Source organism: Lates calcarifer, linkage group LG8, assembly GCF_001640805.2.
Source record: "Lates calcarifer isolate ASB-BC8 linkage group LG8, TLL_Latcal_v3, whole genome shotgun sequence".
NCBI classification, from domain to species: Eukaryota; Metazoa; Chordata; class Actinopteri; family Centropomidae; genus Lates; species Lates calcarifer.
Window position 1 is genome coordinate 4,665,759 of NC_066840.1, and position 21,581 is coordinate 4,687,339.

The 21,581-nt window shown below is 39.3% G+C and overlaps 1 protein-coding gene across 1 annotated transcript in view; it reads right to left on the reverse strand.

Annotated features, from left to right (window-relative positions):
- nrg2b (neuregulin 2b) overlaps positions 1-21,581 on the reverse strand; it is a 53,954-nt gene that overhangs the window by 6,449 nt on the left and 25,924 nt on the right. The window contains exons 3-8 of the mRNA XM_018669684.2: positions 18,823-18,941; positions 17,714-17,837; positions 9,316-9,374; positions 3,273-3,375; positions 2,051-2,180; positions 768-895 (exon numbers count right to left, since the gene is read on the reverse strand). Coding sequence (XP_018525200.1) covers positions 768-895; positions 2,051-2,180; positions 3,273-3,375; positions 9,316-9,374; positions 17,714-17,837; positions 18,823-18,941 — 663 coding nt within the window. The remainder of the gene's footprint in view (positions 1-767; positions 896-2,050; positions 2,181-3,272; positions 3,376-9,315; positions 9,375-17,713; positions 17,838-18,822; positions 18,942-21,581) is intronic.

The following is a 21,581-nucleotide window of genomic DNA, read 5'->3' on the forward strand; positions in this document are numbered from 1 at the left end:
AATATGCTGAGATGGCGGCTGAAATGCTTCAAGCCTGTATCTTTGGAGCTAACCTGTAGAGACTTATTATTATGACTGGCTGTAGCTACCTGTGATTAGACAATGGATGTGTCAGTAGCAGTGGGCTTTGCTATTGCTGTGATTACAGCAAGGGCTGTAGCTACTGCTGGGCTACTATGAGGAGCAGTGCTGTGATACACTTTTATTGTGCAGTAGTAACTGAGCTACAATGTGGTGAAGCTATTCTTGAATTGCTGTGGTGTTTCGATAATACATCTGTTACATCAAATAGTACCAGCTTCAAATCCTGGCAGGAGTGTCTTGGCTTTTCAACACCGTCTTCACAATTGTTACCTTCCAATGCAAGTCTCTGTGATTCCAGACTTTGTCTCTCCTTGACCCAGTTAATATTATCACTTGTGGAATTATGTGCTATATCAATAACTACACAGACAGAAAGTCAAATTCTCAAAATCACTGGACGTTTTCAAAGACTTGCATTTAAGTATTTGTTCACCCATACACAAAACACGTTGTTACTTAGCCCTGGTGATATCTAGCTACACAGCTAGTTTTCATTGTCCAGGTTTATCCATCTCTGAGATTTGTCCCACCTCCCCAACACACAGGAGCTGAATTCAACAGCTGCAACAATGTGTAAGGTCTTACATGAAGGAAAATAAGGATTGTAGGACTTCTTATGATTTCACATGTGCACATGCACATGCTGATTTATGTATGTATGTGTGTGTGTGTGTTAGGTCTACCTGGAAGCATGAGAGGCAGTGGTAGAGTGGTGGGAGCGGGTTGACATTCGGCTGCCTGCGTAGTTGCCTGCACCCTCAGCTCCGTGGCTGATCACACACTCTGTTGTAGGGACGCTCTTGGAGATGTACTGCAATAAACACACATAAAAACACATTTTCATACTTTTACAGATACACATAATAAATATGAACAAAGTATATACACACATATGAACTGACATCAAACTAAGAGAGGTTTCATTGTATATATCTGTTTTAACTCCTCATCATTTCTCTCTCCTCACTGTGTTTTCACTATTGCCATTATGCTGACTCATGCCTATTATGTCTCCAACAGGAAGGTAGGTGTTATCTGCCCTCTCTGTAACGTCTGTCAGCGATGTGGCACCATATTTCCCTCTGTTGTCAGTGGATCAGTTTTATTTACACAAAGATTCTTTTGGAGGCAAAACTGCTCTGAAGTCTAATAGAGCCTTCTTGGTGGAGTTAAATCAAAGTGACAAAGCTAAATAAAGTCTATCAGTATTCCCACCTAAAGAGACATGGACCGGCTGAGGCTCCTGCAGTTTGCTGAGATGAAATTTACATCCAGTTCTACTGTCTTCTTCTTCTTCTGTCCCTGCTTTAACATTAATGAATATCTGTGGGGATTCTGAACATTTTGACACCAAAATCCTATTTATAGGTCAGTTATATTTAATTTAAAACACTGATATATCTGGCTTTATTTCAGTAGCACTTTGATAGAAAAGTGAAGTCAGCCTTACAAAATGTGACTTTTATCTGCTCCGAACTTATATAACTTATAGGTAAATGTAAATTAACTGCTATTGTTGCACTGTGTTATTGTTATTGCTGGCTACCAGAGGCTAAAACAAGATCACAGATGCCAAAAATGCCTCTGGTACAGTTTGGCAACTGCAGCCAACCTGGCACCAACTTTGTGCTTAACCAGCGTCTCTGATAAAAGAAGATGCAAAAAAAAAAAAAAAAAAAGCTATCCCTGCTACCATGAACTGACTAACATTTCCTCACGTTTCCATTCAATCTGGCCAGTTAATTTTGTTGCTGCTTGTGAGACAGAAATGAATAAGTAACCATACTTATTCATTTCTGTCTCACAAGCAGCTGCAATGACCTGATGTGGGGTTTCTTCTCAGCATGAAGTGCAGGGTTGTTCATGGGTGAACTCAACATGATTTTCCCTCCAGTTAATCAGTTAAACCTGACCATAGCATTACCTGTACCTGCCTCTGCTGTGTGTTTCTACTATTTGGACTCACATCAACCATGGGGATCTCCTCAGGACCAGGCCCAGGGTGGTTGGGCCCGTTGGCCAGCATGCGGTTGGGTTGCTCCACACACTGATTCTGGTTCTGATGTAGGTGACTCTGCATCTTCTTCCTCTGTTTCCTGGGCAGGTGGTAATGATGAAGGAACAATAAGTGATCTGGCAAAAGTGCTAATCTACAGACAGTGACTGATATATTTTTGCTACTTACTATAATTGGTCTTGTCTTCTTTACTCCTCCCTATCTCTCTGTTTATTTCATCACTTCTTTTGCTTCTGTTACTGATCACATGATCATTTTATAGTCAGGGTAATATTATCAAAGCACTACATCACTCTCTCTCAGCACCCTCAGCAGGTGGCTTTAATGAATAAGTGAGGTGAATCATATCATTTAACTGTGTATTTGTATTAAACAAACAATTAGATTTTTTTTTCACCCTGCAGCAAAGTTTCAGAGGGATATATTTCTTTTACTTCTCTTCATTCATTTTTAAACTTTCCTAAACTTCTCAGATGGTTTGACATCCACTGAGATTAATGTATTCAGTGTTTCACAAAAAAAAGAATAGACTGGTGAATAAAAATATAAATGTAATTAGTTTTTGTTTTTTACTTTTCCATTAGTCATCTCACAACCCCTCAGATTTATCTTTTGACCCATAGAAGGGTTCGGACCAATGTTCCCCCTAATTTTTCATGTGTCTGAGCATACACACAAACTCCCTGAGAATTCCTTGGACCACTGTGAGCAACATCAGATGCGCACACAAATTTTATGCGCTACATAGTTTTGCTGTGCGCAGAGAAAGCGGGAGCAGTGCACGATTGCGCAGTCGTGCAGCTTAGAGGGAACATTGGTTCAGATCCCTAGGTTTGGGATCTACTAAACTATCAAACTGTATTTAAGATCACTGAACAAAGAGCTATGACAGTATGCTACTTCGATGCATCAGTATCCATCTAATAACATATATCATTCACAGGGGATATTTTCTGCAGAACAAGGACTTTTACTTTGTATAAGTTAAATAGATTTCATACATTTAGATTGTTGTAATAGTACTTTTATTTATGAAAGGGATGTCTCCTCCACTGCTTACAGCATAAGAAGAAGCAGCTCATTACAATTTTTTCTCACATTAGGTTAATTTGAAAGTTTGCTGCCTTTTATAAATGGGGAAGTAATTGATCTTTTCTTCAAAGACACATACTTGGTTTTGCAGTAGGCCACCACACAAACGATGCCAACCACCAACAACGCCACACAGATGCCTGTGATCGTCAGCACCCGCCTCTGGTAGAGCTCCTCTGCCTCTGTGGATGGTAACGCACGCACATACAAACACACACGTGTTCACATCCACGCACACATTCATGTATTGCAGACACACAAAACAGACAAAAAAAATACACACAGACACACACACAAATACAGCATGAGCGCCTCTCCATTGATGGTAACTACAGAAACAGTTCTCACTATTATCTGCTGCCATCCTATCCCCTGAGCTGTCTCTACAACAACTCCTGCTCTATCATCTCACATGTCTTTCAGATTTAACTGTACTACAGTCATACAGTGCTACTACAACACAGGAGTAATGCTACAAACTCATAAATATTACGATGAAAAGCAGAGATGTAAACCTACATCCTGACATAGACTTCCTGCTGTCCCTATACCAGTGTATTTACAATGGTCATGGGGATGTAAAGCTATAGATGGCACTAGCTGGGACCTGAATGCATCATGCCAGTATGGATGAAAAAAAACAGACAAACAAACAAAACAAAAAAAAAAACAAACAAGTCACTCAGATGAAAAACAAAAATGAAAGAAGAGTTGTTAGTTCAAAGTGTTAACACCACAGTGGCTTGGGAATAAGATAAAACTACAGAAAAACTTAGAAATATGCAGGAAAGTTTTGCATTTCATTTTTGGCATTATTTAGAGTGATGTAGCGATCTGTATTTTGATTTAAATATGTTCCAGCAGTTTTTTGCATGCTATCAAGTTTGACTCTTCACAAAAGCCTATAACAGGCTCTCAGATGATATCGAGACATACTGAGGCAGCCAGACGGCTGGATAAAGAGTTGTATTTCTAAAACTGTGACTTGCCTTTTTTGATCAGAAACCTCCTGCTGCAAATGAGGTTTCATTTTTTTTTTGTTTTTGTTTTGTTTTGTTTTGTTTTGTTTTTAATAAAACCGCAACCTAACATCACTCTGAAAAGCAACGTTTTACTACCCTCTCTCAAGTGTCGCCCCACAGTGTGCTGGAGCACACCTAAACATCACTACAGCAAGGTAAGAAGTTAAACCACTGGAAATCAGCAAAAACAAGATTTTCATGGGATGTTAAGTTAACTTTTAATACTATATAATACTACTATATAATTATTAATAATTTTAAATTTTTTTTTGCTTCAAAAGTGTAGTGTAATTGTTGTATGAATTATTGCTATAATGTGTAACTGTTGTTCCAGAGCTCACCATTAATATTGTAATAATTTCTGAAACTGTTTTGGCAACAGATAATCAGATAATCATTAAAGGCTAGCTAGCTAGCTAATATCATTAATATTCCACATCAGATGTTTCAGACAACATATTTAGAAGATTTGGGAACATTTATAACACTCTACAGCATATTTGGATCAGATTACACTGCACTGCTTTATATTGAACTGATTAAGTTCAAAGAGGTTTGTGGTGATGCTATGTGAATCCTACACCATCTTGGTGTATCTGGGTTAATTCAGATTTGGGGGCCTGCTGTGGTGTAACACTGTGTCAGAATGGCAAGTGTAACGACACAATGGAAGCAACAAACAGAACAGAACATGAGGGTAAGAGGGGGAGGATAAAGGGAGAAAAGGCAAAGGGGTGAGGAAGGAGGAGCAGGAAGAAACACGTAGACAGAGGGAGAAGAAGGGGGCCAGGAGGGGAGCAGGGGCGTGTCCAGGAGGAGGCCCAGGGAGAAAGTAGTGCCCATGAACCAAAGACTGGCCTGATTTTGTCCCCTTATCAGCTGAAACTGGATTATAGAGGTCCTTGGATTGTTAGTTATGGCTAAATTAAAGTCCCTGCAGGCTAATACATTCTTTTCAAAGTCATATACCGTACCATCGCAAACACAAATAATTTTATTAGTTTCAGTCTTAATGTTTCTTCTCAGTTTTAATTAAAACTGAAGTCATCCACTGAACACAGTGGCACCTATTAACAATCTATGGGAGAACTGAAACTATCTCTGTATCTAGCTGTGGTTCCTATGGAAGAAAGTTGGTTGAAAGTAAAGTAAAATACAAAGCAGATTTTTTTATTTATATAATTTCCAAAACCAGTTTGAAGCAGGGGCAGGCAAATCAAACACTGTCCTCTTTACCTAATTCATCACCTCACCTTTCCCCCTCTCCCCTCCCTCAAACTGCTCTAGACACGCCACTGAAGGGGAGGGAAGGGGGGCGAGGGAAGGGGGAGAGTTTCTAAATAAAGGGCCTCTGTAGGGATTGACAAGCCTACGAGAGCCTTGGCCCGGCATTGTGTGTGTGTCACAGGGTACTGATACAGAAAGGCAAAGGGAAATGGGAAGCCGAGCTCGCTGGCACAGTGGAGCCAAGAGCAATCGTGATTTAGGACAGGCGAGCTCTTGACTCTGACACTGAGTCAATCATGGGCAGAATAATAAGGACAGACTACGTGGTCAGGCCTTTTACTGGCTTTTGGCAACACTTTGCAAAAATACTCGCAGCTTGCATGTTTTTATTCGACAGGCTGCTGAAGCCAATACGCACGTTGCCAAAGCCCAGAGGACGAGCCAGATACTTGTATTTATCGATGATGTGAAACAGTCTCTGATTTTTGGACAAAGAAGGTAGTTTTTGCTCTGATACGAAGTCCAAATAAACACAACTTTGATTTGTATCAAGGCTCATTTCATACCTCTGCACTTTATTTCATTAATGCATCCTTCCCAGTTTATTTGTCTCTTTCTATTTTTCTAAATTTGTCAGACTATAAGAAGAGAGCATGCAAAGAGAGGAGGTTACATGTCTTGAAACCAGGTTAGTGGGCAGGAGAAAAAGAGGGACAGGTTGAGAGAGACCTAGTTGTTGGTTTTAGAAAGAAGATGGCACAATAATGTGTGACTGTGAGAGGATCTTGGCAAACTCTTTAAGCACAGCAAAATGAATAATAATGTTCCATACCCATAAATTCAATTCTGAGAAGCTCTGCCAGCGCAGAAAGTTGTCGTGGTAAAAGGAAAGAGACAGATAGGGTCAGCTGTAATGTCCACTTTGGAGCAGATATATTATTTTCATGTCCTGTATAAGCTGAACCAGGATATAAGTTAATTAGTGCCATCAGTCATAGTGATTGACACATGTACCGTCCAGTAACAGACAGACAATTCAGACAGCCTCAGCTCCGTTACCCCCAGAAATGACAAGGAAAAAAAAAAAACTCAAACAAAATCAAAAGCGAAGGGAGAAAATGAACCAAAGGCAGAAGGAAAGAGAAGAAGCCAGCAGGCAGGAAAGGCATGCACAGACAAAGACAGACGGACAGAGACAGCAAGACAAGAAGCCACATCACTTACTGCTATATTTACTAGACCTCATTTCTGGAGTAAACAACATTGGACAGAAATACAAAATAAAATAAAAAAAAACAAGACAAAAGGAAAAAAAACAAGAAAACAAAAGATAAAAAGCAGTGAGTTACTCTCCAACATAAAAACACAGTACAGTCGATGAGGCTGGCACAGCAAATGGGGGTGGGTGCTGTAACTCGTTTGACTAATGGCAGCTGTGTGCCTTTGTATTGATTACAGCATACCTCTTGTATAGCACTTTGTCCCACTACTGCTGCGTACAGCTATTATAACCTTTCATATGATTTACAGAGAAATCATCTCAGCATTCCCAATTTCCATGGCTTTGCATGCATTACTGGCCGTAATGAGAGGAAAAAGTCAGCCAACGTCCTGTCCACCCTAACCTTAACTGCTCTACATTTTGACAGTGCTTTATGTTCGTACCACTAGAAAAGCAGGCAGTGACAAATCAATATAGATTTAGAGCAACAGAAGGTGTTCCTTCAACTGACTGAAAGAGCATCACAAGGCAAAATAAAAGCACAACGTCACACAGACAGATTTCAGCATGTAGACAAGGCTTGATGATGGGGTCAATAATAAATAGACAGTACATACAGTATGATATCTTATGATATGCTCTTGGTATAATTTGACATTATTCTTAGTGGAAACTTCCACAACAGACAAACGGCAGAACAAGACAAAATGGTGTGAAGCAATAGTGTTGAACCCCTGAAAACAAGAAAAAGCTGATCATATCCAGCCCTCATGTTCCTGTGATTGCTTGGACAGTAACCTGAAAATGACATGGGCTACCCAATGAGGAAAGGATTTTTTTTTTTTTTTCTGTATAAAAGCTGCAGGGCCAACCCTAAATAAATCATTGACCCGTTAGTGCTGTGCTAAATTTTTATGCATGCATCTGATTGTGCCAATACTGACCATATGTGTTTCAGTATCGCTGCCCATGCTATCACAGGAGAGTTACAAAATACACTCCATTTAGACCACTATGATTTAAAGGAATAGTTTGACACTTTGGGAATTCTGCATATTTGCTTTCTTGCTGCAAGTTAGATGAGAAGCATCGATGTGCAGCTGCAGCCAGGAGATGGTTAGTCTAGCTTAGCATAAAGAATGGCAGCAGTGGGAAACGGCTAGCCTGGATCTTTAACAAAAAGCAGCAACAAAATCCACCTACCAGCACTGCTGGTTGCCTGGCAACCTCACAGTGATGACAAGAATCCAAGAAATGGCTCAGCACATAACCCCCCATAAAACCACAGTTTGTAGTTTTTACACTATAAGCAGATGAGGCAGATCATGTTAATCTTTAGAGGTGCTGTAGGTGGATTGTGATACCTCAGAGCCAGACTGTTTCTCCCTGTCTCCAGTCTTTCTGCTAAATTACCCATCCACTGGCTCTAGCTTATATTGAACATATAACAAAAGTGAATATTTGTGCCTTTCATGAAAGTGTGGATCTACTCCTTTAATTAAATAACACTGTGATGAAAACAAGTGACACAATTTTTGAACAAATTAGATCCCAACCCTGAAACATGTCAAGCAGCATTTAGCTACATGCCATAATGAGAGAAATTATCAGATGATCCATGGGTGCTCAGTGTGAAAACAACAGGTTATCACATCCACCACTGTGGGTTTTAGCCTGATCTCTTAGTTAAGCACAGATGCCACTGATATAATATCTAGAAAGCCAAATTATATCAGAATCAGTACAACAACTGGCTGTCAGATACACAGCTATGAGTGATGCTTTCAAATCCCATTAGCCAGAGACTTGATATCTTGAACATATTCTAACTCTAAATCTTACTCTCATTCACTTGCCAAATTATTTGAATTTGATTTTTTATTTGAATCTAAAGCCTTCAATTGTCAGTTCTGCTCCTACTCTAAGTAAAATCAATGAAAGATTTCTTCTTTTTTTTTGGAGGGGCACAGCACCGAGGAAGGACTTGCAACCTCATATTAATAGTTTCTCTCCACATAGTTTTGCCTTGATCGTTTAATATTTCTTTATACTGCTGGAAAACTAAACAGCACCGATGGACCATCTACAAAGAAAAATGACAAAGTGTTGCAATAAAAGCAAATAGGTTTAACCTCCTGTACTCCTTATTGTGTTAGTTCTCTGTCTCCTCTGTTTCTTTTTGTGCAGTTCGCTGGATCAAGCTTGAAGAGAAGTATTCTGTGTGCAATTTATATCTTAAACATATAGAGTTTTAAAGTGTAAGAGTAGACATAAAAATGTGGTGCTCATTGTTGAGATGTCAATTCTGGGCCTTTTTCAGCAGCTCTCTAGGTCATAGGATTTCAAGCAGATCAACTACAGTGAAAAATATCTTATGTGTAATTATAAAATATCTAAATTGGTTGTTTCTGGTTACCAGAGGAGCACTACAGAGGAACCAGGGGAGACAGGGAGAGGAGGGGGTGGACACAGAAGCATGCAAACTCACACTCACATACACACACACATTAACTTACATGAAACGTAACGATTTGCAAAGACACATACATATACACACACACACACACACAGAGCTCTCTCTATCCATCCCCATTCAATGTAGCATGCAGTATTTCAGTGGGAAGGAGACAGACAAGAGCAAATGGACATACTGTAGAAACCGGCCATGACGGAGTTTTGACAGCGGTCCCCCGTATAGTCATTGGGACACCTGATGGAGGGAAAACAAGACACAGAGGGGGGAAGGGGTGGTTTAAAGATACAGAGGGAGGAGAGAGGATAAAACAGGAGGAAAGAGAGGAGGTACACAAAGACAGATAGAAGAGAGGGGGGGAGAGAAGAAGGGAAGGAGGGAGACATAAGAGAGCAGAGAGATGAGGGATTAGAAACAGCACAATCCACCAACTAGAGAGAGGGAGAAAGAAAGAGGGAGAAAGAGAGAGAGAGATGACCTGCATACCATGACATCACCGCCATCAATATGACATCACTGCTACAGTCAGGACATCATCACAGTCATGAGGGTCATGTGATGGTGGTGCAGGAAGTAGGAGGGGTCAAACGTACAGTTGTTAACTTCTATAACCCCTCTCACACACAGAAACAGATACACGCAGAAAATCACACACACACACATACACACTCATAACTGCCGTACAGTAGATTATAAACTTTCATTCACTGCATCCACTTCTTAACCCCTAACCAAAACCATGATGAAATAAAACAGCAAAGTCAAGGTTTCAAGTAGATCTGATTTACAATGGACATCCATTATTTTGATGTTCATTATAAAATGTCAAAACTGTAAAATGGCAGACAAGGTCAGCTTGTTCTAGCATTAATTCTCTTTGTATTGAAATTGTTTAAACCATTAAGATTTAATATTTTCCATCAGAGACAAAAAGAGACACAATGCACATCTGTCATGGCTTATACAAAGCAGAAGCAAAGTAAAAAAGAAAAAACACTCTTCTGGTGCATGTGTTGGGCAGGTAAGTTATGTCAGATTTTATATTCATATTGTCCTTAAAGGCGCCAAATGTAAGTTTTTACTGTCACAGTCAGCATCAATAGCTATTTACCTATCAAGACCTTTAGCCACTGTTGTGTTTACATGACAAGAGGTTAGAATACACCCTCTGAGCAGCACTTCATCCTCTCAGGTTGGACTAAGGGCAGACAGAGACTCATTATCACGGCCCAGGACTAGCCAGTTAGCATGCTAACTTCAGTAGAAGAGAAGAGGTGATAGAAATGGGAACAAAACAAGAGTTAACATTGTTACTTTTCACTGCTGGAGACAGTTCTTGGGCAAGTAAAGAAATGTTTCTAGACTGGTAAGTAAACATCTGATAATGCTAACAATGGCTACGTAGCACCTTTAATACATGTATGTTATCATCACTGCCTTAATTTCAAAATAAGAGTCTGACAAAAATGAACAAATCAACATGTTAGCCTGGAATTGTTAAGCAATGTACAAAGAGCAGGTCCCAGATTGTGTTTCTGTAGGGTGTGTGTTTCTTTAGAGTCTTTCCATCCTTAAAAAAAGCCTAAACCTGCATTAACTGATTTTTGGCCAGGTGGGAGCAGCACAACAAACTGTAAACACAACACATATTATCACCTTATGAAGCAAATATTGTACACATCCAGCAGACACAGAACCTTAGCTTTCGCTCAGAGTCACGTTTTTGGGAATCTGTCAAATATTTTCTCTCCTTTTTTTTTTATTGTCTCTTTGTTTTTGTCTTAGCCAGTTCTGAGAAAAGCATTTTTTTTTTTGATGCTAAATGTTCTACTTTGTCCACTGGCTGGTTTCTCACTTTGTCTGTCCATTGTTTAGTTCTGGACAGGTAATGTGCAGTGGGTTTATCAGATTTTTTTTTTCACTGAAAACAGCTGTCTGTTTCTGTTGGAAATAAGGCTGATGAGAGCTGTAAGACTGAACCAAAACAATAAAGTTTCAGACCATGAAAATGAGCTTAAAAAAACTGTAATGTTCTGTAGAGCTGAGGGAAACTGCAGAGTCAAGAGATAAATCTCTGTGGGTTTGTCCCCTTTTACATTACACATTTGATCCACTGCTAATATAAAAATATTGATTAGAGAAGCTTTAATACAGCTTTAAAATACTTGAAATAAATAATATACTGAGTGAATTATCTTATTAACATACAAAATGTGGATGGGAAAAGGAATACGTAAACAAACATTCTGTATCACTGGGCACATGAATATTTTCTGCTGTGCTTATAGCTTTATCAATATGATGCAGTATGGAGTTACAGCTGTAGTTAGTACTCCAATCAACATATAAGTAGTCAGAATGTCTTTGAATGTGCCTTGTAGAGGTCGTTGTATTTTGCAGTCAAAGTTTAATAAAGCTGAAATTTGGGGTGCAAAAATCCAGTGGGATCAAAGCAGTGTGTCCTGTTTAGTTTAGTCATGCACGTGCAGCAGTTTAAGAGATTGCCACTGCATCCCCTCTCTGTGCAATACTATGTTTGTGTGTTTGGTGTTTGTGTGTTTGGTGTGAAAGCTTTGTGACCCATCACAAATCTTTACTTAGATAAAAGCTGTAAACTAAGCCTTAAAGAATTAGCACCTGAACAACTTCCTGATGAATGCAAAAATGGTAAACTCTTAAATAAATAAAGACAAATAAAAGTAAAAGAGCACGCACACACACACACACACACGCACACACACACACACACACACAGTTCTCCACAGTGTGTGAGCATGAAAATGGTTGGAAAAGGTTTTGGTATTTCTTGGGCATAAATAACAGCAACAGTTTACATGCAGCTGCAGAGTGTGGTGTTTTGTTTCTGGATGGGTGGCGAGCTGTCAGTGATACCACGGGCTGAATATGATTCATATTCTGGCATCAGCCATCAAACTCACAACACTGAAACTAACAAGTAGGCTCCTCTAGGCATCACAGCAACTAGAAAACTGATACACATACATGGTCCAAAATATTGGTATTTTTAGTACATTTGATGTCAAGTACAGATACTGCCTTTATTTTCAGTTCTTATCAGCTCTTTAAATTAAATACAACACAACCTAATTTCAAACGACACTCTTGGGAAAACAAAAAATCTTGTGCTAAAAATTCTGAAATGTGTTGAATGGTTTTTACCCAACTAGGCATAATTGTTTTTTATCTTTTAACTGCTATAACTGATAGTAGATCAGCTTTTACTGCAGTCAAATGAAAAACAGGCATGTTACAGAAAATCTGATCTAACTGCAGTGCACATTATACTGTGGATGAATCACAACAACTGATGGACCACAGTGTTATGATATTATGGGTGTGGCCCCATTACAGTCATTATAGGATAACAGAAGCTCTCTGGCAATTTCATCCACCCCTCATAATAACCACACTCTATTTATTACAGTGATTTAGTATCTGGTCAACAATTTTATCCAATTTAAAATGTGAGAACCTTAGTCTTACCCTCATACATATACTGTCCATATAACTGACTGGGTATCCTTTTCTCCTCTTTCTCACCACTAAAGAGACAACTTGCATTTTGAATCAATTACAGCAAAAACCCTCGGAAGAGCCCACTCAGCAATTTCCCATAGAGTTATAAATAGAGCAGAGAGAGAGAGAGGTGGGAGACACTCCGAGCAGAAGCAGCCCTATGCCGGCATAGCTTTTACTGTATATCATTTCTTTTCTCCTTTGCCTCTTCTCTCCACCCTTTCTTTATCTGCCTGTGCTAGCCTTCCCTTTTTTTCACCTGTACTGTTCTCTCAGGTCTGAGAACGAGCACAGAGGGGGGAAAAGCCAGCACACCTTTTGTTCCAACCATCTGAATGAAAACAAAGCCTGTGATTCATTTTATTATACTCATTATATTCAAAGACTCATCAAATTTAACAGGAAAAAAACTCAGACAGCCATGGACATGAACGTCAGGCATCAATACTAGTCTGAACTCATGGCATTTTGTAGATTAGATTCGATTAAGTGAACTTTATTGATCCATGAGGGGAAATTTGGCATTTTCAACCTATAGCTGGGAATACAGGGGCTAATGTTTTCTGCTTCCAGTGCTGCAGCTGGAGTTTACCAGCAAAGTTCAGATTAATCAGAGGAGTCATCTGCAGCCCTACACAGAAAACTATAACATAGGTTGAGTAAGCAAGACACACCAAGCTCTAACCTGCCAACAGCTTGCCAGGGGGGATGTTTGTATGTGCCGATCTCCACCTTAACCTCCACTCTCTGTTTTAGCCAGGGTGCCTTTCTGTATGTGCTGTCCTCCACTTTAACCTACAGACTCCATTTTGCAGTACAGCATTACTTTCCCCCTCAGGGTAGAGGAGATTATACGTTTCCATGGCAGGCAAAAAAAAAAAAAAAAAAGAGCTTGCAAATACCACCTCAAATTTCAGGGATATTTACAATTATTCCTGCCAGTGCCATGTAATGCACTGATTTGCAGCTGTTGTGCAGATTTGTGAGTGTATCTGTGAGTGTGAGAGGTCTACATATCTCTGAAGTGAACAAGCAGCGCAGACAGTCTACAGACAGCAGTCTTATTTACATCCTGTTATCCACCAGCCCCAACAGACAGGCCAACAAAGGATGACAAAGCTGAGAAGCTACAGTAACTCTCTGGGAACTGCTGGCTGGTCTGCTGCTACCTTGCTAGCTTGCCATAGCTTCTTTAAATATGCAGTGTGTTCATATGTAGAACAATCATGCACAGTAGGCTGTACAATCCTGCACATTCTGTACCCCTAAATTGCTATATACGCAGCTCATAATGTCTGTATGCACCCTCTCGAACAAAGTTTTCTGCTTGTCAGCACCATGAAAAAAATCCTGATTTATCCTTCAGCAATGACCGGAAGGTATATCAGATGAGAGATAGAGAGAACGGCAGAGAGAGAGAGTGGAGGGGGAAGCGAGGGATAGAAATGTTGAGAAAGAGGGAGGGAGAGAGAGAGAGACAGAGAGAGAGAAAGAGAGAAATGGAAATGAAGAAACAAAGAGTGCAGATCTGGAACAGACACCAAAGGATCTAAGGATGGATTTCTAGCAGATACGTCCAATTGTACAGGAAGCATAACAACAAAGCTCTTGATCATGCATGACTATACACACCATCTGCTATCTCTGTCAGGGGAAGTGTTTGTTACACATCTACAAAATTACCCACTACGTATGGCAAGTTGGAACTGAAAGATTACAACCTCTAGTTCAGAAAATATACATTTCACTATGTGGAAAACAAAGACTTTTTCAAATTAAAGCTCTGGTGGCAGATAGAGGTTGTGTTTTATCACTTCACTGAAGTCAAAGCAATACATTACCTTTTCAATGTTACCAGATAATTGTTAATATGATATATGATATGATTTTCTACTTCTACTACACTAATGGAAGATTCTACAAGTTACAACTTGTTTTACCTTTACACCATTTTGTCAATATGCTGTCAAGTATTCACTTATTTGTAAAAAAAAAACAAAACAACAACAACAACAACAAAACCAAATAAAAACAAAAACTATTAATTAGTGTTGGTGTTGTTTTGATGTATCTTGCCTTTTATTAGAACTGTAATTTGTGACATTTTCATGTAGATGATTACCTGTCTTTTCTCTGTTTGTCTATGTCATAAGTTGATATAACACAACAGTGATTCATCTAATATCCAGTTCATTAAAATTTTTGCACTTGCTGTTCTAAACACCTACCAGTCTGGTAGCTCTTTCCTGGGGAAAAATCCTCCCACTCACAGGAAGTGATGCATTTTATGTTTACAGTTTATTTTAAATAAACACAACAAGAAGAACTGGATAGGTAGCATGAGCATTGAACACGTTTTTAACCACTCACGGTCTGCGTCAATGCAGAAATAACTACGCTATCACTGCTATTATGTTTCTCAGATCCAGCTTGCCATGAATGGACCGTTACTTTGTCAAGCAGCTTGTCCTGTCTCCTCCCTGCTGGGACAACACAAAACATGGTGACACAAACAGTCACAGAGAAAAGGAGAAAATGAGGGAGAAAGGGAAGGAGATATTTGAAAAACTAATATTTGTCAGGTCTGAGCTGAGGAATGACACATAGGCTGCTCTGTGTCTCTGTGAGGTGATCATACGTTTGTGTGAGCTCCTCACAACCAAACCAGAGTGGCTGCCAACAAAAGAAGTCAAAGCTAAAACACAAACATAAAGAAAATGGACATTGTCTAGCTAATGTGAATTTCATAGCTTCTACTAAAACGTTGCTGTGCAGCAAACAAGTGTCAACTCTTGAAAGTTGGAGGTTGTCACAGCATGTGAACGCACCACACCACAACATAACATGTGAACTACACGATCACAGAGCACCCTGCAGCAAAAGGTTTTATACCCGAGGCAGTAAGAGAGCTTACACAGATGTGAATGAAACGGCAAACGAAGAAGAACAAATTCATTGTACTGTATTCATGTGTTAAGCAGCACCAGAGGGAGACAACTACACAACAGATGGACAATACACTAAATATGCAAAGATCATACCCGCTTCTGCTCGTGCCTGAATAAAAAATGTAATATGTTTATCTGACAGTAGATAATGATCTGGACTGAAAAAATGCAATATAATAGAATCTTTTCAACAATTTGTTCCTAACATCTGGTATATGGTTCTGTGACATCTCACCAAAGCCCAGCTGGCATGCAGATTAAAAATGTGGGCAGAGGACTGGATTGTTGCTGGTTCAATTCCATGAACCAGCTCTGGTAGGGGAGGAGATCTAGTTCACCTCTTATAACTTCAATAAAAAAAACTCTAAATCTAGGCACTGCCATGCATACTTTGAAGGCTGTGTTATCCTTTTACTTTGTCATATCTTACACAGGAAGTACAAGATGCTTGAAATCAAAAGGAATAAATAATAAAACTTGTCCCGTCTGAGTCATTTTCTGTAAATGTTGTCAGATGTCATCCCACCTCTGACAAGTAGTTTTGATATTCATTTAACTGGCTTCCCCACATTACCCTGCATACTGTCAAATACACAACTGACAGAGAAGTAAAATAAACCCATGGCCAATAATCCAGAAGGAAACTGGCTACACCTTTCCTGAATTATCACTGTTAACAATCAAATATGTGTTAACAGTGAAAAACACACACACACACACACACATATATATATATAAACTTACATAATTCAATTCATATTCAACTAACAGTTAATATTATCAGACTTTAATCACAGCAGCACTGTGATAAGTGATAACTGCTGAGTGACACACATAGCTACTAACAGTGGCTAATGACAGATGGTGCTGGGAGTAACTGTGATATTGAACAAGTTTATTGAAGACAGGCTTAATACAGATTTAATTGTGCAATGCATGCCACTAACAGCTGAATAAGCTGTATGATAAAAATTCGGGGCAGACAAAATTTCTGTACATTTTTCAACTACTCAAATCCATCTTGTGTCCTCTGTCCACTTTGCTGTACTGAATGCCCTCAGCATGCAAGGTGTTTTGTGGTCACATGCCAACAGAATGACCGACAGCAGCTTATACACGACGTCAGCAGGATGTCCTGTTCAACTTTTCATGACCGTGTTGCTCTTCTGAACAACACTGAACTCAGAAACATTTTTTAGCAAAGGGTAAGGAAAAGCAGAAGTGACTGCTATGTTACCTGCTCTAACATACATAATCCTGCTATTCTGTCTGATGGAACATAAATTGCTTTAAAAATGCTTAGAAATACATATATTGTAGACCATAACATCTATAAACTTGTCCCACATACACGAACATCGCCTTGCACGTTGACTGAAAAACAACAAACAGGAACACATACCATTGTCCCTGATGATAAGAATGCTAGCAGTTTCCATTGGGTTCTACTAGCATATTGCTAACAGGTGAAAGTCACACCACCAGTTTTGCTGAAATTTGCATCTCATCCAAAATAGTTAGGACTTAAATACAATAATTTTAAAGTGTTTATTTAGAATGATAACAAAACAGATCAAAGATCACAGATTTTACTGATAAAAATGATAAATTCTTTTTTCAAAATTATTCCTGCCTTTTTTCCTGACTTTCTCTTACACTTTCTCTTAGCATTTTCTGAGGTGTTCTGACAAGCAAACCTCACACACTGTAAACTACAGTGATACTCTTGGAGCAGGACTCAACAAATTTTGAATGCATGCAGACATAATGTCCAAGTCAATATCTGTTCAAGCCATCTGCTCAATTCAAAAAAAAAAAAACCTTCTTCTGTGACAGTTGGTAAAAACTGAAAACAACAAGCCTTTAGACATCCTGCACAGTCTGTCCAGGTGGACTGCAGGTGCATGTATATGGGTACAACCAGGGAACAGAAGACAAGGTGCAGTGACCAGTGACACAGTGTCTGAAAGCAGAGAGAGACAGAGAGAGGGAGACAGAGAGAGAGAGGGAAAGAGGGAGGGAGGAGAGACAGGGGGAGCGACTACACACTGATGACTGAGGGGACAGGAGCCGACTGAGCATCTGACTTACTTGCAGGACAGCTGGTTAATACCATGTATGAAGTAACAGTCTCCTCCGTTGACGCAGTAGGCCTTCTCAGAGTCGTTGCAGCGCCTGGCGTGACTCACACCTGGAGACGGGGTGGTGGTGGTCACTACAAGGAAGGATAAGCAGACAGAGAACAGACAGGCAAAACATGCTGTCACCTCTTTGTTAAAATAATGAGGTGTTCACATCTGAGGCAGATATCCCACCATATCCCACCATACTAGGCCACAGACCTTTCAAACCTCTTCAGTGAATTTCAAAAAGGTTCATGTGACAAATCTCTCTACTTTTTGGGCAGACATCAGTCACTTTCCTGTGTTTGCTGCAGCTCTCAAGCCCACAACTGCTGGTTTGGTGAGTGGAAGGAGCCAGGTTCACCTGCTCCCCCACTTCTAACACACCTCTGTCTTCTGCCTTTCAAACTTGACATTCTGAAGCCTTCAAATATATTTACGAGAGTTACAAGAAATATAATCAGTCATTCTGTTGTCCCTCTTTCCTGTTTAGTAAGTGCTACCACTGCTTTTCTTGCCTGTGTTCTCCCTAGACAGATTTCCATAGATTATTTGTAAAATAGCCTGTATGGTAACATAAGCCCTGACTACAGTTAACAAACTAAACATGTAATTACACAATCAGATTCCTACAGACTTGATATCAAATAGCTTTAATCATGAACACATGTAATTCTATTCTATTCTTACCCCTTTATTCTGAAAAAGGCTCCATAGGTGTGCTGTCAAATCTTTGCTGAAAGGTGAAATTGCTGAATGTAACAGAATAATAGCTCTTATATCTTTGTTAAAACACAGGGTGATCAAATTTTACTCGCCAGTGGAAGAGTAGATACACAGTGGATCTTAGGATATGGATACAGAACCCCAGTATCAAGTTTAAGCTTTTAAGAAAGACTGATCTGAGTACAAATGGAAATGTAATGTAATGTAAGTCACATTAATGATAGTGTTTTTTATGACAATAATAATTGATCAGATAAAGTATGTAAAATGTGTAGATAGATAGATAGATAGATAGATAGATAGATAGATAGATAGATAGATAGATAGATAGATAGATGTGTCATTTCTCACAGATCTGCACGCTGATTATACTCGTGGCGTTTTCTTGTCCTAGTGAGTTTTCAGCCACACAGGTGTAGTTGCCAGAGTCTTCCACACGGACTTGACTGATCTGCACCCTTGAGTTTTTTCTTCAGTGAAAAAAAAGAAAGAGAGAGACAGAGATGGAGGGGGGTGGGGGGGTGGGGGGGGTGATACAGAGCAGATAAAAAGACACTGTCAGTTACTGTTGTTTCAAAAAAGCAGCAGAGTCATCTCTGACTGGACAAGAAATGTAATTTTTTCCCCAGCCCAGATAAGCAAGAAACAATTGATCGTGATATACAAATGTTTATTGTGATTGTCCAGCAAAGCTAATATACAAGTATTAAATTCAAACCAGAAACAGTAAACCCACACTTTACAGGATTACAGAGACTGATTACAAGAAATGGTACTGGTTTCCCTTAAAATGGAGGAAATAAGAACACAACACAACACAAACCACCATTTAAAGCAAAATTATGCAACTTTTAAAATAACAGCTCCAAAATCATTTTGATAGTTGACTGACTTGTAATAGGGAGAATGATGCCTCTATCCCAGTCTGCTCCCCGAATGCCTGTTGTTGTTCACTTTCGTGAATGTGTATGATCTCCCACAAGAAGTGTATTAGTGAATGATGTTCAGCGACAAAACTTTGAAAATATCCAGAATTCTAAACAGAGTTTGGTGTGTTTCTTAGCTCCAGAAGCTGGAGATCATGGGTAATATACACCATGTTTCAGTTGTGGGTCCTGTGAGTGGGACAATGCAGTGTGGGCTCAGGTTAAGAGATTGATAGGCTTTATTTTCTGTACATGGAAACCACTTCATCGCCCAGATTCAGAGGCCAACAGAATTAATTAGCACTCATGGCTGCAGAGCACACTGTTGCTCAGCAAAGTTACACTTTGTTGCTTTAAAAGATGGAGGACAGACAATTGAACGTTGGTGACGATTACTCAAAAAATGCAGAATCTGTTTGAGGGAACATGACATTCAGTCAGAGTGAAACCACAACAAAATATTAATGGTTTGAACATCTGCTTTGTTGACTTTGTAGCCCTACAGAGTCTGAATGAGCATTTCAATACATTACATGCTTGATTGCTAATTCCAAACAAGTAAAGCGTGAGGTTAATCTATACCAGGTGGTTTGTATCTGTGTGATGTAACTCATACAACAAATGTAGCACAACGCCTGTTGATATTGCTCTGGAATAGATCCTCTGAACAATATTGCTCTGAACAAAACAGCTTTCACTGTGCACACAAAGGATATTTTTGGATTTTTACAAGTCTATCTTAATACAACACTCTATGTACAGAACATACACCTGCACACTGAAGGAGACAAATCTCTTGTGTAAGACACTGTAAAGAAAGTCCATGTACAGTACAAAAAATGTATTATAAAGTTCAGCTAAAGCTGCTATGATGCTTCACCGGTCTGAGTTAGCTGAGCTGAGTAAATATCTTAGTCCTGGCAGCCACGTGAAATAACTGTTGATATTTTGTCCTGGCAACAAACCTACATGTAACTACCAGGACATATTCCTCCACATGCCTCATCAAGAGAAAAGTTTCCAGGGAAACAAAAATTGGGATTTTTATAAAATACCTACCTCATTGAGCTTAGTCAGCTTTGACTGAACTTTACAATGCATTTTTTATACTGAAGGAGGGCTGTGGATTTTGGCCCTCATCTCTTACAGTGTAGCTGTTCCAGGAAGGTGTCGCTTCACAGCCAGTATAGGGACGAGGATCAGTTACCTGACTTTTTCAACATTTGGCCATGTTGGTGTTGTATTAAAAAGCTGAACCTATGCTTAAAATGTGTGCTCTTCTATATGTGTGAACTTATAATATGAATATCAAAATAAACTTTGTAAAAACAATACTGTAATGGTAATGCATTCATCATTTATTACTTTTCAAATTAAAGTTTGATCAGCCAGCTCATCTGGTAATACCCTATTATACTAATCGGCTGACAAATCATTAAAGCAGTACTGTTGTAGCTGAAAATTGACATATCAGCACCTTATTAAGTTGTTATGGTAACTGTTGCTTATTTACACATCCAGCAGCCACTTAGAAACATTAGCATTTATTTAGAGTTGTGTCTCTGGCCACATAACAAATGTAAGAATAACTGGCTCTTTAGTTGCTAAATGCTGCACCATCAGGAGTGGGCAATTTAGCCTTAAAATAATATCACAATATTTCGGGCTTATTTGCGGTAACGATATTCAAAAAACTTTTCAGCCACACATCACCAGCTACAGTGATCCTTCATCGACATCTGAGTTTGGTCGCACTTGTGCCGCAGTCCACGACTATGTACGGTTCGCTGTTAGCTGAGCTGCCGCTGACATTAGCTCAGCTTGTTTTTAGGTTAGGATTCCCTCTGTGTCAATCTTCAGGAGGTTTTTACTGGAGGCCAAATTATCACAAATGAACCAAGTAATTAAAATCGATAAAAACACTGAATAAAACTGTTTCATGTTAAAAATTTATGTTTCTCCGTGACGCTCTTTGGTGGGCACAAGACATCAAAAGGGGCTGTTTGCTCAGCTTGTCTCTGTTTACCTAAGATCCAGAAGTTTGATGACAAAAATCCTTTATCTGGCTTAAGGTCATAGTTATAACATTATAAAAAGAGACATGACTTGAAAAAGAGAGAAAGTAGTCAGCAAAAATGTTTTAATGTCGAGCCATGTGCCCGACAGCCGGTACTTATGGAAAAC